Raw genomic sequence first — 14,773 nt, forward strand, 5'->3', positions numbered from 1 at the left:
AACCATTTTCTTTCGCTTTTCTTGCTGTCCATTCACGTGGAATACGCTAACATTTTGCCCCCAAGAGCTGAATGTCGCAGTAGGCACAGATCTTAAAAAGGGGCGTGTCGAATGTTTCATATCGATGCCCTCACCTCCCCTGGGCCATTACGTCACACGCACTGCGTGAAAAGATAAGGGCCCTCACCGATGGCACAGCTAGTAAATGAACCCCAACCACGTCCACCCATCCATCCATCCATCCATTTTCTGAGCCGCTTCTCCTCACTCGGGTCGCGGGTGTGCTGGAGCCTATCCCAGCTGTCATCGGGCAGCAGGCGGGGTACACCCCGAACTGGTTGCCAGCCAATCGCAGGGCACATAGAAACAAACAACCATTCGCACTCACACGCACACCTACGGGCAATTTAGAGTGTCCAATTAATGCATGTGGGAGGAAACCGGAGTGCCCGGAGAAAACCCACGCAGGCACGGGGAGAACATGCGGGGATTGAACCCGGGTCCTCAGAACTGTGAGGCTGACGCTCTAACCAGTCGGCCACCGTGCCGCGCCCCAACCCTGTCATCTTCTTCAAAAAAACAAGCCTCTCATTCCTTTATCGTAGCCAGCTTGCCACATTACCGGAAAGTCGTCCAATGTATGCATTACTGCCCCTTAGTGGATTATCCTCCCAATGCATGTTTTTCATAGTACAGTACAAATCTGGCTTTTCAAGTACAAAATATCACTGTAGTGATGTACAGGCCTCAAAACCTCAAGGTTCACATATGATGTTTAAATTGTGAAAAGTGCGTATGTTTCCAAAATTCACCCTAATTGAGTGTTTTTTTCCCTTTTAATTATTTGTACTTTATACATTATGTTCCAGATGGATGAAGCACTAAATGCTCTCTTGAAGGGACTTGACGTCATCCAAATGTCATTCTACATATTTAACATAATTGAGGAATAGAACAAACTTTTCATGAAAAAATAGAACATTTATAAACATATCCAAACACGTGAATAATGATTATCACTGTAGAAAAATAGGTTTCATCGTGAAACAATCCAAGGCAGCATTGCAAAAAAAAAGCTCTTGCAATTTTGTGACGTTGTCTCTGCGACCTCCCGTCCGGTCCCGCTCACGTCGAGGAAGACCACCAGTTTGAGGACGACGTTGGTGGCTTCTTTTGACACTTGATTCAAAGTTGTCACTTGTCATCTTCATAGAGGAGAGGCTGAGGACCAGGAGAGAGCAAAGAGAGAGCACATGGATCATCAAAGTAGGAGAAAAGGCTAACTTCACACCACTCAAATTGAAAAAATAATACTCTAAAAATACAATTCTAACGTTTTGGAACTACACCAGACCTCCGCACGCATAGTAGCGGAATTCACCTTTGTGCGGATTCTTTTCCCGTTTTTGGACAGGGGAACCAACCCTTGTTTTCCGCGGAAAATGCTTCCTTGGCGGTACGTCCCCGCTTATTCAAAAATGTTTTGGGTTTAAAAAAAAAAACATAATGAGCATAAGCTATTCACGGATTTTCGCTATTGGTGGTCGATTAGTATTATTATGATAGTATTTGTACTTTTATTCACATTTCCAAAGAAGTCATGCCTTGACTTACGAGTTTTCCGCCATTATTGTGGCGCTTTGCTAGCTCAATGTGTGTCCGGGAAACGCAACGGATGCGCGTGGCAAGAGGGAGGCCCTCGAACTCGCTGTGGACTTGAAAAAGACGACTTTTGGGCAGAATTCCAATTGCAGAGCTTGCTCACAAGTAAGGGAGAAACAACTCCACAACTGGCGCTATTGTGGGGAAAAAAAGAAAAAAAAAGGACATTTTCGTTGCTGCTGACATAGTCAAGGGAAGTGAAGTATCTTCAAAAGGACCGAGAGAAACTTCGACACAGTCGAAAAGTTGTCGCTCATTTGGATCAAGGAAAAACCGCTCGCGGGCGACAGCGTTTTGGAGAAGGCCGCTTACGAGCCGCTTACGTGCCAACTTGAAGGTGCGAGCCCACGAGTCAAGCTCAGCTGGATTTCATTTTGTATTCTTCAGAATTGTAGCAAGCTGGTTGTGAAAGCGAAACGAGGTTGTGTGATTTCCGACGGTCTGTGAACGCACCAGCGGGACGCACTCGTGACGCGCCGCTCGGCTGCGTTGGAACGAGGACGACACTTGCGCTCGCTGTTGTCGTTAACTTGGTTAATATTAATATATATATATATATATATATATATATATATATATATACACACATCCATCCATCCATTTTCTGAGCCGCTTCTCCGCACTCGGGTCGCGGGCGTGCTGTAGCCCATCCCAGCTGTCATCGGGCAGGAGGCGGGGTACACCACGAACTGGTTGCCAGCCAATCGCAGGGCACATAGAAACAAACAACCAGTCGCACTCAGTCACACCTACGGGCAATTTAGAGTCCCCAATGAATGCATGTTTTTGGGATGCGGGAGGAAACCGGAGTGCCCGGAGAAAACCCACGCAGACACGGGGAGAACATGCAAACTCCACACAGGCGGGGCCGGGGATTGAACCCGGGTCCTTTTGAAAATATCATATACTATTATTATAGTAACAGAACATGGTCTTTATTGTTCTTAACGTCTGTAAAAGTGGGATGTGCCTTTGCAAGAAATTTGAGGACCACTGTCCGAGACGGAGCGTCCGCGCGCGTCTTTTACCTTGTTCTCCAGAACTCTGCTGCGGCCGGGAAGTAGTTCTTCCAGCGTCTGGGCCGGCGGTGCGTTCAGTGTCTCCGGCAGCAGGAGCGCCAGACCTCCGGCGGAGAGGCCGCTCAAACAGAAGACGGTGAACGGCATGGCTGTGGCCAACGCCCGCTGGGAGAGACGCAACGTCGCAGTCGTCATCGTAGAGATAAAAAAAAAAAAAAAAACTCCTACAAGTACGGTACTTACGGTCGAACCTCGATTTAACAGACTAATTGGAAAACGGGACGGGGCAGAGGGCTTGGGTGGAGTTTGCGTGTTCTCCCCGTGCCTGCGTGGCTTTCCTCCCACATCCCAAAAACATGCGTGCTAGGTTGATTGAAGACTCTGAATTGCCCGTCGGTGCGAATGCGAGTGCCGATAGTTGTTTGTTTGTATGTGCCCTGTGATTGGCCCACCTCCTGCCCGAAGATAGCTGGGATGGGCTACGGCACGCCCGCGACCCGTGTGAGGAGAAGTGGTGTAGAAAAATGGATGGATGGACGTTTTGTACATAATTGCAAATAATAAATGAAAATCTTTGAACATTTTTCAAATCTGTTGAAACTTACTTGCCTAGTGCACGGCGGGGAGTGATAATGGCGAGTCGAGGGTTGCTTTCACGAGCCGTTTCTTTTTTTTTTTTCCACATCCATTACGACGAGATACCGTAAAGAAGGGCTTGACAGAAAAACTGTTCAGTATACGTAGCAAAAATAGCATATTCCAGAGACGCGGTCCAGCGCACTGCAACTACGCGACGAGCGCTCGCCCGCGCCAGTAAACAACAGGCACAGATGTGAAAAGGTAGATCGGTGAGCCGCGCGCCTACAGCGACACGAAGCTAATTTCCTCACATTTCCCTTGATTGAACGTCGCCACATCCAACATGGCCGCCACGTAGGCACGTCTGTTAGCCGGATCGAGTCTTCGTACCGTACCGTGACAACAGCGGCGCAAAGGTTAGGAAATACGGCTCCCGGTCTCTGCCCGTCGACTGCGCCGCAGCACGCAAGTCACACAATTCTGTCCGTTACGTCAGATATCCGTTAAATCGAGCTTCCGCTGTATAAATTTCAACCCGGCAAATAACTTGGTTAGCGGGAGCGGCGGTGTCACCCGCCGGCCGCGAGTGTTGCAATTCCCGCACATTTGGCGGGTGTCGCTGTCGAGCCCCGCGCCCCTGTACTTATTTTCAGACCAACAAAGTGAAACGGTGAATTTCCCGCCGCGCACCGATTGGGAATCACGACCAAGGAAGACGCATTCTCACCGTGGAAGGAACAAACGGAGCGAGAATTCCTCCGACTCGGCAGGACATGGCGCAAACTCCCAGACCGGCGTTCCTGAAAGCAGCAAAAGCAAACACTCGCGATTGCGCCACAGCTCGAGAAGAAGGTGGCCGCGCTCACCTGAGCACGGTGGGGTACAGCTCTGACGTGTACACGTAGACGATGTTGAACGCCGCGCTGACCGTCAGTTTTCCCAACAGCGCCAACGCCGTCACGCCCAGCGACGACCCTGCGCACACGCGCACGTACGTAAGGGCGAGGTTTGTCATCGCTCCCTATCCACGATCATATAGCGATTTAGACATTTTGTCGTGCAGCTCAACTGTGTAAATCCACAAGATGAAAATCCCTTCTCAGTATTTTGGGATTTCTCATGGACGTCTTAGTCAACTACCTTAAAGTGTGCATCATATGGAAATCCCTCGGTCCCACTTTGTGGTGCAATCTACTCGTTTGTCTGACATTTTGAAAAGTTTGGACTTAGAGTTACACTTTTGCACATACAATCCATCAAGTTAAATATTAGCACAAATCAGCAAAATGGTAACTTGATACTACATGTGAAGCCACCCGGGAAAAACTCTGTTACCGTGTCAGGATTTCATACAATTGAGCAAAAAACGGTTCAGCGGCCGAAAGCATCAACGAGCTGTCTTGACTCAATACCGTCCGACGTTTTCAAAGCTATTGCGAAGTCTGCGCTAGCTGATTTGCAGCCAAGAATCAATTGCTCACGTCAGTCGGGCGAGGTTCCTAAAGCTCTTCAAGTAGCTGCCATTAAGCCTCTGCTAAAAAAAAGACAACGTCGGACGCTTCCATGTTAGCAAAGTATAGGCCCATCTCAAATCTCCCTTTCACAGCCAAGATTGTTGAGGAAGTTATTTTCAATCAACTCAGAAATTTCAATCAGGGTTTCGAACTCATCACAGTACAGAATCTGCTCGGATCAAAGTGCTAAATGATATAAGGTTGAAGACGGACTCGGGAACGGTGTCCATTCCGGTCTCGTTGGACCTCAGTGCGGCTTTTGACACGGTGGACCATAATATACTGCTGAACAGGTTGGAAACGTGGGTAGGACTGAATGGAACGGTCCTTAAATGGTTCAGGTCCTACCTGGAGGAAAGGAGTTATTTTGTAACCATTGGAAGTGTTCAATCTCATCGAATGGCAATGACCTATGGCGTCCCTCAAGGGTCAGTTCTTGGACCCCCTCCTGTTCAGCCTGTATACGCTACCCTTGGGGCAAATTCTTCAGAACTTTCATTTTGACTATCATAGCTATGCAGATGACACACAAGTTATATCTAGCAGTGTCTCCAGATGACTACAGTTCAATTGAGGTGTTGTGTCACTGTCTACATCTGGAGGAGCCAAAATTAAACCACAACAAAACTGAGATCATTGTTTTTGGCAATAAAGAAGAGAGGATTGCTGTTAGTAAATACCTGGAGTCACTCTCTTTAAAAAACAAAGACCAAGTCCGAAACCTTGGTGTTCTGATAGATTCCGACCTGACTTTCAACAGTTATATCAAATCGATGACTAAAACAGCCTTCTACCATCTGAAGAACATATCCAGGGTGAAGGCCTGCATGTGTCAAGTAGACCAGGAGAAGCCCAGCCGTGCTTTTATCTCAAGTCGACTTGACTATTGTAATGGTCTTCTGACTGGACTCCCTAAAAAGAGCATTAAACAGCTGCAGCTCGGGTTCTGACCAGAACAAAGAGAGCATATTACTCCAATTCTAAAGTCTTTACACTGGCTTCCAGTCAGCTTTAGAATTGATTTTAAAGTTCTGCTACTGGTCTACAAATCACTAAACAGTTTAGGCCCTGAATACATGAATGAAATGCTAATGGGATATTAACCCAGTCGGGCTCTGAGATGGACAGGCTCAGGTCAAATAGCGGAGCACAGAGTCTAAAGCAAACATGGTGAAGCGGCATTTAGCTATTGTGCTGCACACAAATGGAAGACGTTGCCCACAGAAGGGACGTCAGCCCCAAGTGGGCAGGTTTTGACGTCCACGTTCAAAACTCTTCTTTCTAGAGCATTTTCACTTTAAAATGATATTTCTTGCACTGTAAGCTGTTTTAATGTTTTTCTCTTTGTTTTAAATGTTTATAAGCTGTTTTTTTTCTTTGTTTTTAAATTATTTTCATCATGTAAAGCACATTGCGTTACCTTGTGTATGAAATGCGCTGTATAAATAAATTTGCTTTGCTTAACTTTCTTGAGATGGACCTGTATTACAACTAGGCTTTACACGATCAGGATTTTTGGGGCCGATCAACGAGTTTAAAAAAAAAAAACGATAACCGATCACCGATCCGATCACGAGGTGGGAGATTGTGTCTATTTAAATGACCTGTTCATTTACTGTATATACTTGTGTACTAAATTGCTCCAAAAATGATATTTACAATAAATTCCTCTACGTATGCCAGTGAGGCATAGTGACAGACAGAACAAATGAATGGTCTTCTATTAGATTAGCAGGAATTCAATACAGAAATTCATGTATCCACTTTTTGTTTGTTAGTCTGCCGTGAGATTTTTCAATTGTAAAATATATTCCTTGGCTCCATAAAGGTCGGAAATCACTGCTCTAGTCACATCGTGTATTCTAATCAGTCGGGTCAAAGCGACATTACAACATGACAGAAATAATGGCTGCGAACTTACGGTGATTCAATGACTTTATTTTGAAGTAGATTTCTTCACCCACACCGAAACTTTAGAGCGTGATTCGACAGAAAGGCGGCATGTTTACGCACAACCGTCAGTGCTAGCACTTGCTTGCTAGGCTACATAATGTTTTGTTGCCTGCTTCAGATTCAGAATCCTCTTTATTTTGCCAACACACAAGGAATTTGTCTCCGGTAGTTGGAGCCGCTCTAGTACGACGACAGACGGTCGATTGACAGAGAACGCTTTGGAGACAGAAAGACATTGACAAAAAAGCAATAAAGGGCTGCTAGTTATCTGGTAATGCCGGTACTTTTTTGGAGGGGGGGGGGGGGGGGGGGGGAGTCCTCTAGCACTTGCTTGCGAGCCGTATCGTATTCAAAGACGGTGAACATACCTCAAGCGAGCCTTAAACCAACGTCCTCTCCTGTCCTAACCACCGACACACGTTTTTCCACATTTCGTCCTTAGAATACAGTCGGCGCGATCCACTCTCGTTGTCGTCGCCACGGTAACGACTGTGTCCGATCGCATTTGAGTTGACAAGATAAAAGCCCAATGATCGTAAAAAACGGGATGCGGTGGTATCGGAATACAAGATTTTATTGCAGTCGTCGGACATCGTGCAAATTTGTCTTGTAGTTTGATCCGGCCGGGCATTACGTGTTGTCAGTCTCAGACCGCACCGCCGACGATGTTTTTTTTGTTTTTTGTTTTTTTTATATAACCTTATTGGCCGTCAGATACTACGTCAAAAGACACGCGACAAGGCTAAAAATAAACGAGCTTTTGAGTTCTAATATACTGTGCACGCGGCGACGCGGAGTAATTGTCTTTTACGGAGTCGATTAATGATCAATTGATCGGATCGGCGAATTATGACATTAAAGCCGATCATCGTAAAATGCTAAATATCGTCCGATACCGATCAGCCCGATAAAATGGGTGTAAAGTGTAATTCCAACTGCCTCCAAACTTCAAGTGCAATATGATGCTTTACCTCCATGGGGCGCTGTACTTACTAAAGCCCCCAGAGTGCAGAGGAAGAAAGGTGCATCCACGTCCAGATTGGACAGAGAACGTTCACATTCCAGGGTTGCTCCACCCAGAGTGCGTGGCTGGCACGACGGCGCAAAAATGGGAGACTCGGCGCCAAAGTTGTCAACTCTGACCGTGCTTTTGAAGAATTGCTGCGCTCTGTTTGCAGCCATGATGTTAGTGTAAGCAGTGCATGTCAGCTGATCTTTTTTTTTTCTTTCCATTGAATCGATAAAATCGGCCCTACGTCACACCATAACATTACAGAGACGTTTTGACGGAATCCAGACGGGATACATTCCCGAGCGCGCCGTCCTCGTGCTTCCTAATTGCCGGCCCGACGGGTGCCGCGGCGACGGCGTCTCACCTGCATCCTCCGGGACGAAGACGGTGCAGAGGCACGCCGATGCGGCCAAACATAAGAAACCCGACAAACTTTTCCTCCGGCCGGCCCTGAAAACACAACATCACACTCACGTCTTGAAAGGACACAAAGAGTTGACGGTGAGGGTTGCGTTCCACGACTTCCTGCGACAGACAAAAATCCGCCAAGTACTGACCGTGTATTTATTGTATGATTTACATACAAACCCCAGTTCCAATGAAGTTGGGAGGTTGTATAAAACATCAATAAAAACAGAATGTACAATGAGTTGCAAATCCTTTTCAACCTATATTCAATTGAATGCAGTACAAAGACAAGATATTTGAAGATTTATGGAACTACGGAGACATTTTGAGTTCGATGGCCGTCACGCGCTCCCAAGAAGCTGGGACGGCGGCATGTTTACGACCGTGTTACATCTCCTTTCCTTCAACAACACTCAACAAGCATTTAGGAAGGTGAGGACACGAATTGCTGAAGCTTTGTACGAAGAATTCTTTCCCATTCTTGCTTGACGTACAACTTGAGTTGATCGACAGTCCGTGTTTTTCTCCATTGGGGTATTTTGTGCTTGATAATCCAACTGCAAAGGTTTTCAATGGGAGACAGGTCTGGACTGCTGGCAGGCCACAGTCTCATACTCGCACTTTACTCGCGAGCCACGCTGTTGTAACACATGCACAATGTGGCTTGGCATTGTCTCGCTGAATAAGCAGGGACAGCCCTGAAAAAGACAGCTTGGATGGCAGCATATCTTGCTCCAAAACCTGTACGTACTGTAACTTTCACCACCAATGGTGCCTTGACACATGCAAGTTACCCATGCCATAGGGCACTAACACACTCACATACCATCACATGTGCTGGCTTTTCAAATTTACGCTGATAACAATCCAGATGGTCCTTCTCCTCTTTGACGCGGAGGACACCACGTCCAGGCTTTCCCGAAACAATTTGAAACGTGGACTCGGCAGACCACAGCACTCTTTTCCACTTTGGGTCAGTCCATTTCGAATGAGCTCGCGCACAGAGAAGCCGGCCAGCAGCGTTTCTGCCTGTTGTCGATACGTGGCTTTCGCTCTGCATGGTAGAGTTTTAACTTGCATTTGCAGACGTAGCGACCAACGATATGTTAGCTGACAATGGTTTTCTGAAGTGTTCCTGTGCTCACATGCAGGCAATATCTTTGACACAATGTGGTTTTTTAGTGCCGAAGGTCACGGGCCCATGTTTCCACGTCCGTGTGTGTGTGTGTGTGTGTGTGTGTGTGTCTCACCAGGGTTTGTTCATAAAGTAGACGCAGAGCGGGTAGGCGGGCAGCTCTACCAGGCCGTACATGGCCACGTTCAGGTAACGACTTCCTGACATGTCGCCGGCGCCCAGCGTCAGGCCGTAATACACCAGACTGCACACATACCTGGACGCATACACACAGACACGTGCGTGGACACATGAATGCACACAGAGACAGACAGACACACACTAAAGTGATTTTTTCCTTTAAACCAATCGGATGACGTCGCTTCTTTCTGCTCCCCTCGTGCGGTGGTTGCCATGGATACGTATTGTCAACAAGCGGTCCTCACCAGACATACATGAGCAGCAGCGTCCTGAGGCGGAGGAGAGGATGGCTCGCCAGCTGCAGGAAGCCCGCCGAGCCGCCGCCGCCCGCCCGCCGCAGCGTCAGGTTGGGGGCGGGTCGGCCGTTCGTCAGCGCCACGTGCCGCATCACCTCCGAACACACGCAGACGATTCGTCACGAAAGTTCCTCATGAAGCCGTCGAGTGTAAATGGATTCAACATTTCAAGAAATATTTACGGTGGCACCTTGACATACGAGCGCCCCGACTTTATTCGAGCCAAAATTTGAGCAATTAAGGAATTGTGACGCCCTGGCTTTGGGGCAAAGACAGCCGCAGTAGGCGATGCTTCAAGTCGTTGATTGAACGAGACCAGGCATGTGGACACATAGCCAATAGGCGGTGCTCAAGCACCCACCCTTTTGCCCGATACCAAAAAAAAAAAAACACAGCCCTTTTTGCTGCAGCCCATTTTTCTTCATTCATTAATATGAAAAATAAAACGCTCTACCATCAGGTTTCCTTCTTCTTAATTGTATGACTCATTTCATACAATTAAGATTATCCTTCGAGCGGAGGTGCGTTAAGAGGAGACTTGTCCTAAGAATAACTAGAAATCATTTGTGAAGCTGAGTCACGACACCATGAAATGCGACGCGGAACGGAATGCAGCCAATCCAAGAAGCGGTCGGAAGTGAAAACAAACACGTCTTACCCCGATGTAAGACGGCAAGAAGTCTTTTCCCGAGCAAGTCCGTTTCGGACGACATCGCCACTCTCGAAGGCTGCGGCGTTCGGAAACACTCGGTAAACAAGAGCGAATGTCTGGAGCGTTTTTTCTTCTTGGCTTTACGTGTGATCTCATGAGATGTCGGCCTCGGAGGACCGACGGCGCCACAGAATCTTGACGCGTGCGGCGCCGTGTGTCGAGATGACCGGAGCGCACCGCACACGTGTCGACCAAAAGTGTTAAATGCCTGATTTGATATCTTCATGTGTGGGGTGTGTAGCGGATAAAAAAAAAATCTTTGAAAATTTGAACAATCCTGATGTGCGTACCAGGCTTAAGTTTCCCTCCAAAGCCCCTTGACTGACCTCCTCTGCCCGCCGGGTGCGGTTGCGAGAGTAGAGCCACCGAGGAGACTCCGGAAGCATTCTGGGGACACGAGAGAGGACACTGCCGAGACGGTCGGACGGTCCCCGTCGAGCGGGCGCGGGCACTCACGCGGACAGCAAGAAGCAGAGGACCCCCCAAGTGTTGGCCGCCGCCGCCAGGGTCCTCCACGGCCGGATGGCGAAACCCAGAGCTGCGAAGAGGGCGATGCCCACCGCAAACATCATGCTGGTCAGCGTCCCTGCCGGCAAGAAAACCTTGCCCGTCAGCGACCGTACGCGCAAAATTCAACTACGTCAGTCCCTCCGATCTCTGTTACCATGGAAACCGCAGACAAGAAATATATACCACGCACAAAAATGTAGGGATAGTCGCCCATAACCGACAAATCGGTGCGCCATTTAATCGCGCAGATTATACTGTAGAGTATCACCAATCAATTTACGTCGGTCAGCCACAATATGCGTATTATTCAACTATGTTCGTGTTACCGTGGAAAAAATGCTCATATGGTATGCGCAAAAGGTTCGAGGTATTCGTCTTTTGGGGGCGAAATTCCAGGATGTCCACAACAGCGGTGGTTCTCGAACTTTCGCCATCGAACGGCACCCGAAAAAAGAATGAACTCTCCGAGTAACACGACAATGAGCGACATTCCGATGCAGAAGCCGAGTAGGCCGAAATATTGATCAAAAACCAGACCGCGGTTGGATTCCTCAAGTTTTAATCGTCAGGAGAAAAAAAGGCCACATTTTACGTGGAAAAACTTCAAATTACACATAAATAAAGTCATAATATTGCAAAAAAATAAAACATGCAGTCGCTGCGTTCGGAAGCATTCATCCTTCCCGACTCGCGAATCCCTACAAAGGGATTTTTAGCTCGTCGATGATTTCAGATGTCCTGAAGTTTTCTGTTCAGCTCCTTGTTGTCCAAAAAAAAGTACTGCAATGTTCAACAGTTGGGACTTTTAAAAGTTGACAGAAGGTCAAATTCAGTTGAGCTGTCAAGGTTACAATTGCAGCCAATTGCATTTTGGGTGATTCGTCACGTACACGACGCCGAAGAAGCGGGTACCTGTCGTGGCCCAGTAGGACTTGCCCACGTACTCCTGCGTCAGGGTGAAGCAGACCAGCCCGATGGCGCCGTTCATCAGACCCACCAGGAGGCGCGACGCGGCGAACACCTCGTAGCTGGGAGACGCCGCCGTCACGTAACCCAGGAGCACCTCCAAGAACAGAGCTGCACGCACGCACGCACGCACGCACACGCACACACGCACCCCTTGTCACATGCTGCCGTGGAAGAGCGCGGCGTATCGTCTTGTCGTGCGTCACCGGGGCAATGCTATTTTTCATGTGCCAAACATATTCGTGTTGTGTCACTTGTTTCATGTCATGTTATTATGCCTCATTATTTCCTGTCATGTTGACATGTCACGCGACTCGTCTTACGCCGTCACGGCGCACGTCGTCGTGTCACATCTCGGATCGTTTCGTCACGATGTCGCGCTTTCGTGACACGCGTTCCGCGTCGCGCCGTCAAGTCTCGTTTTTTTGCGTGAAGTCGAGCGATCCGCGGTACGTCGCGAGTCACGTCGTCGTGCGCGCCGTTTGTTCTCCTCACCCACCCGTCCGGTAAACGGGTCTCCTGCCGACGGTGTCGGAAAGCGGGCCGAAGACGAAGCTCCCGAGCAGGAGGCCGGCGAAGAAGAGCGATCCGGCTAAGCCGACCTTGTAGGCCTGCCGCTTGACCAGGAGCCACTGAGGAGAAGGAGAAGGAAGAGGAAGAGGTGCGGTCGGCCACGGCGTCGGGCTCCCCGCGCGGGGGACGCTTCCTCACCTCTGTCACGATGGAGTCCACGTCCCCGAAAAATGTGACCGAGGACACGAGGCCGTCGTGCTTCTCCACGTGAAACTCTGGAGTTGCTCCCACCAGAACCACCAACATGGACTGACACGCCATATACACCTGGAACACATACAGACGGCCACACTCCACGGACGCTCACTATACGCTGGAAATACGCTCACATACCACAGGTACCCAACACGTCGATCGCCATCGACGGGGGGCTCTTCACGCCCTTCGCGATAGAAATAAAAACTATTATCATGATATAATTTCTTCTCATTTTAAATACGTGTTGGTTGGACATTCACAAGTCGGTTCTTCGTGAAATTGGCACACCAATTATGAATCTTACTAATTTTGTTCATTTTATTTTGAAAAGCCTAAAACGGTTACGCTGCTAGTGCACCTGCAAACTTCACAGGTATCCTCAAATTGATCTGCTCCGGCAAAAAAGAAATACATACTTCCATTTTTTCCATCAGGACTGGGAAAAAGAATTCCTCCTCACGTCATCAAATGGGAAGATGAGATGCCGCATATACAAATATCGTGTGCGTCGATGAACAAATGAGGCGACCTCGAGCGGCCGCACCTTACTCGTGACAACTTCAAAGACATTCCATCCATCTTCTGAGCCGCTTCTCCTCACGCGGGTCGCGGGCGTGCTGGAGCCTATCTCAGCTATCATCGGGCAGGAGGCGTTCATTCCGAGTTAACCATTTATTGGAGAGAGGCGCAAGAAACCACGCGGACGCTGACTTGACTTCAATGAGTTTTTGCTGACTTTCAAAACAAAGAAGAAATTCAAGCAAGGATTCAAAGTGTGCGTCAGTGTCGGCGCCAGAGCGCAGCCGATGGGCCGGGGGGCACATTTTAACGCTCAAAAAACACACACTCAAGCCTTATCAAATACATGTGCCACGGCAGTGCACGCGCACACACACACACACACACACACACAACACGACATTAAAACTGGTAGATGCCACAGCTGGCACACACATTTAACATTAAGCGTTACAAAACAAGTTTTCAATGGCGGACATTGCGTAATGTCCTCTCATCAGCTACTGCTGTGAAGGCGCCAAACGTTGGGAGAAGTTTGAAAGCAGTCAGCTGACTGATAATGACGAAGTGACACGTGACAGGGACTTGGACAGGAAGTGAATGGCTACAGGCAAAGGAGCAACACCGTTGTGCTGATTTTTATTTTGGTTTCCTTGCTTTAGCTCACCGTTAGTGGCTAAAATAAATGAATTTAGACTTTGCTTAAATTATATATAAAGATTGGCACGAAAAGCCCCGCAGGTCACAGCTCATTAAAAGTCATTTGACGGCGACACCGGTGGACGCAATACAAATCATCAGGCTGCGACACCGCCGCCCGACAAAAACGTCATCGGTCCGCGCAGGCGCACCAAATCAACAAACTAAGGACAGTACTTTGTTCAGAAGTCAAATAACAAATAATGACAAAGCTGTTTAACGAAAGCCGAATTGAAGAGTATTTCGGTTATAATGTTAACTAGTTGTCAAAATCAGTTTTAATTTAAGCCGATAACATACATAGTTACACTTGGTCCTTTTTATAACGGAGTTTGGTACGATGTGCACTCGCGAGGACGGCTTACGTATTTGCCAGTACGGCATCCATACATGCCTATGTATAACTATGTATCGTCAATCGTTCATTTGCACGTACACGCTTGCGTGGCCAAAAATCGGACGTGCGCGCGCCACGTCACCAGTCACCACACGAAGACCATTCGGGCTCTTAAATGTTTGTTTGTTTGTGTTTTGAAGCCGGTCAAGTCTCACCTGAGTCAAAGCCAGGACGGCCACGGCTCGTTTCTGGTAGGCTCCGAACTCTCCGACCACCTGAAAAGCTTCCTCCACATCCATCCCGATTCCCGAAACCGAAAATCAGATCAAGAGGATCGAGAAGAAAAAAAAAACAAAAGAGAAATACCGAAACCACTTCCGGGTTAGCCTCAGAGGCGCCGCCATGTTTCGCGCTTATTGTTTTCGACAATTTTGTAATTACCAACAAAACAAGGCTGTCATAAAGTTTTATACCCACAAATCCAAATGTAGTCATTCAAAA

The 14,773-nt window shown here is 48.1% G+C and overlaps 1 protein-coding gene across 14 annotated transcripts; it reads right to left on the reverse strand.

Annotated features, from left to right (window-relative positions):
- Nucleotides 1-722: 722 nt before the first annotated feature.
- slc22a15 (solute carrier family 22 member 15) lies at nt 723-14,603 on the reverse strand. Of its 14 annotated transcripts, none has more exons than XM_061690066.1 (14): nt 14,488-14,603; nt 12,658-12,786; nt 12,446-12,578; nt 11,893-12,057; nt 10,927-11,056; nt 10,761-10,857; nt 9,708-9,853; nt 9,398-9,538; nt 8,104-8,189; nt 4,127-4,235; nt 3,988-4,060; nt 2,691-2,846; nt 1,615-1,796; nt 725-1,221 (listed from the first exon to the last, which is right to left on the reverse strand). In XM_061690066.1, exons 1-13 carry the CDS (start codon nt 14,569-14,571, stop codon nt 1,644-1,646), a joined length of 1,602 nt encoding a protein of 533 aa, XP_061546050.1. In that variant the 5' UTR covers nt 14,572-14,603; the 3' UTR covers nt 725-1,221; nt 1,615-1,643. The 14 variants fall into 14 exon arrangements, with proteins under 14 accessions (XP_061546062.1, XP_061546050.1, XP_061546056.1 ...); XM_061690072.1 differs by having other exon boundaries at nt 12,658-13,570; nt 14,488-14,567; XM_061690067.1 differs by having other exon boundaries at nt 726-1,221; nt 10,797-10,857.
- Between the last annotated feature and the right edge of the window lie 170 nt (nt 14,604-14,773).

The sequence above is a fragment of the Phycodurus eques genome, chromosome 11, assembly GCF_024500275.1.
Source record: "Phycodurus eques isolate BA_2022a chromosome 11, UOR_Pequ_1.1, whole genome shotgun sequence".
Classification (NCBI taxonomy): Eukaryota; Metazoa; Chordata; class Actinopteri; order Syngnathiformes; family Syngnathidae; genus Phycodurus; species Phycodurus eques.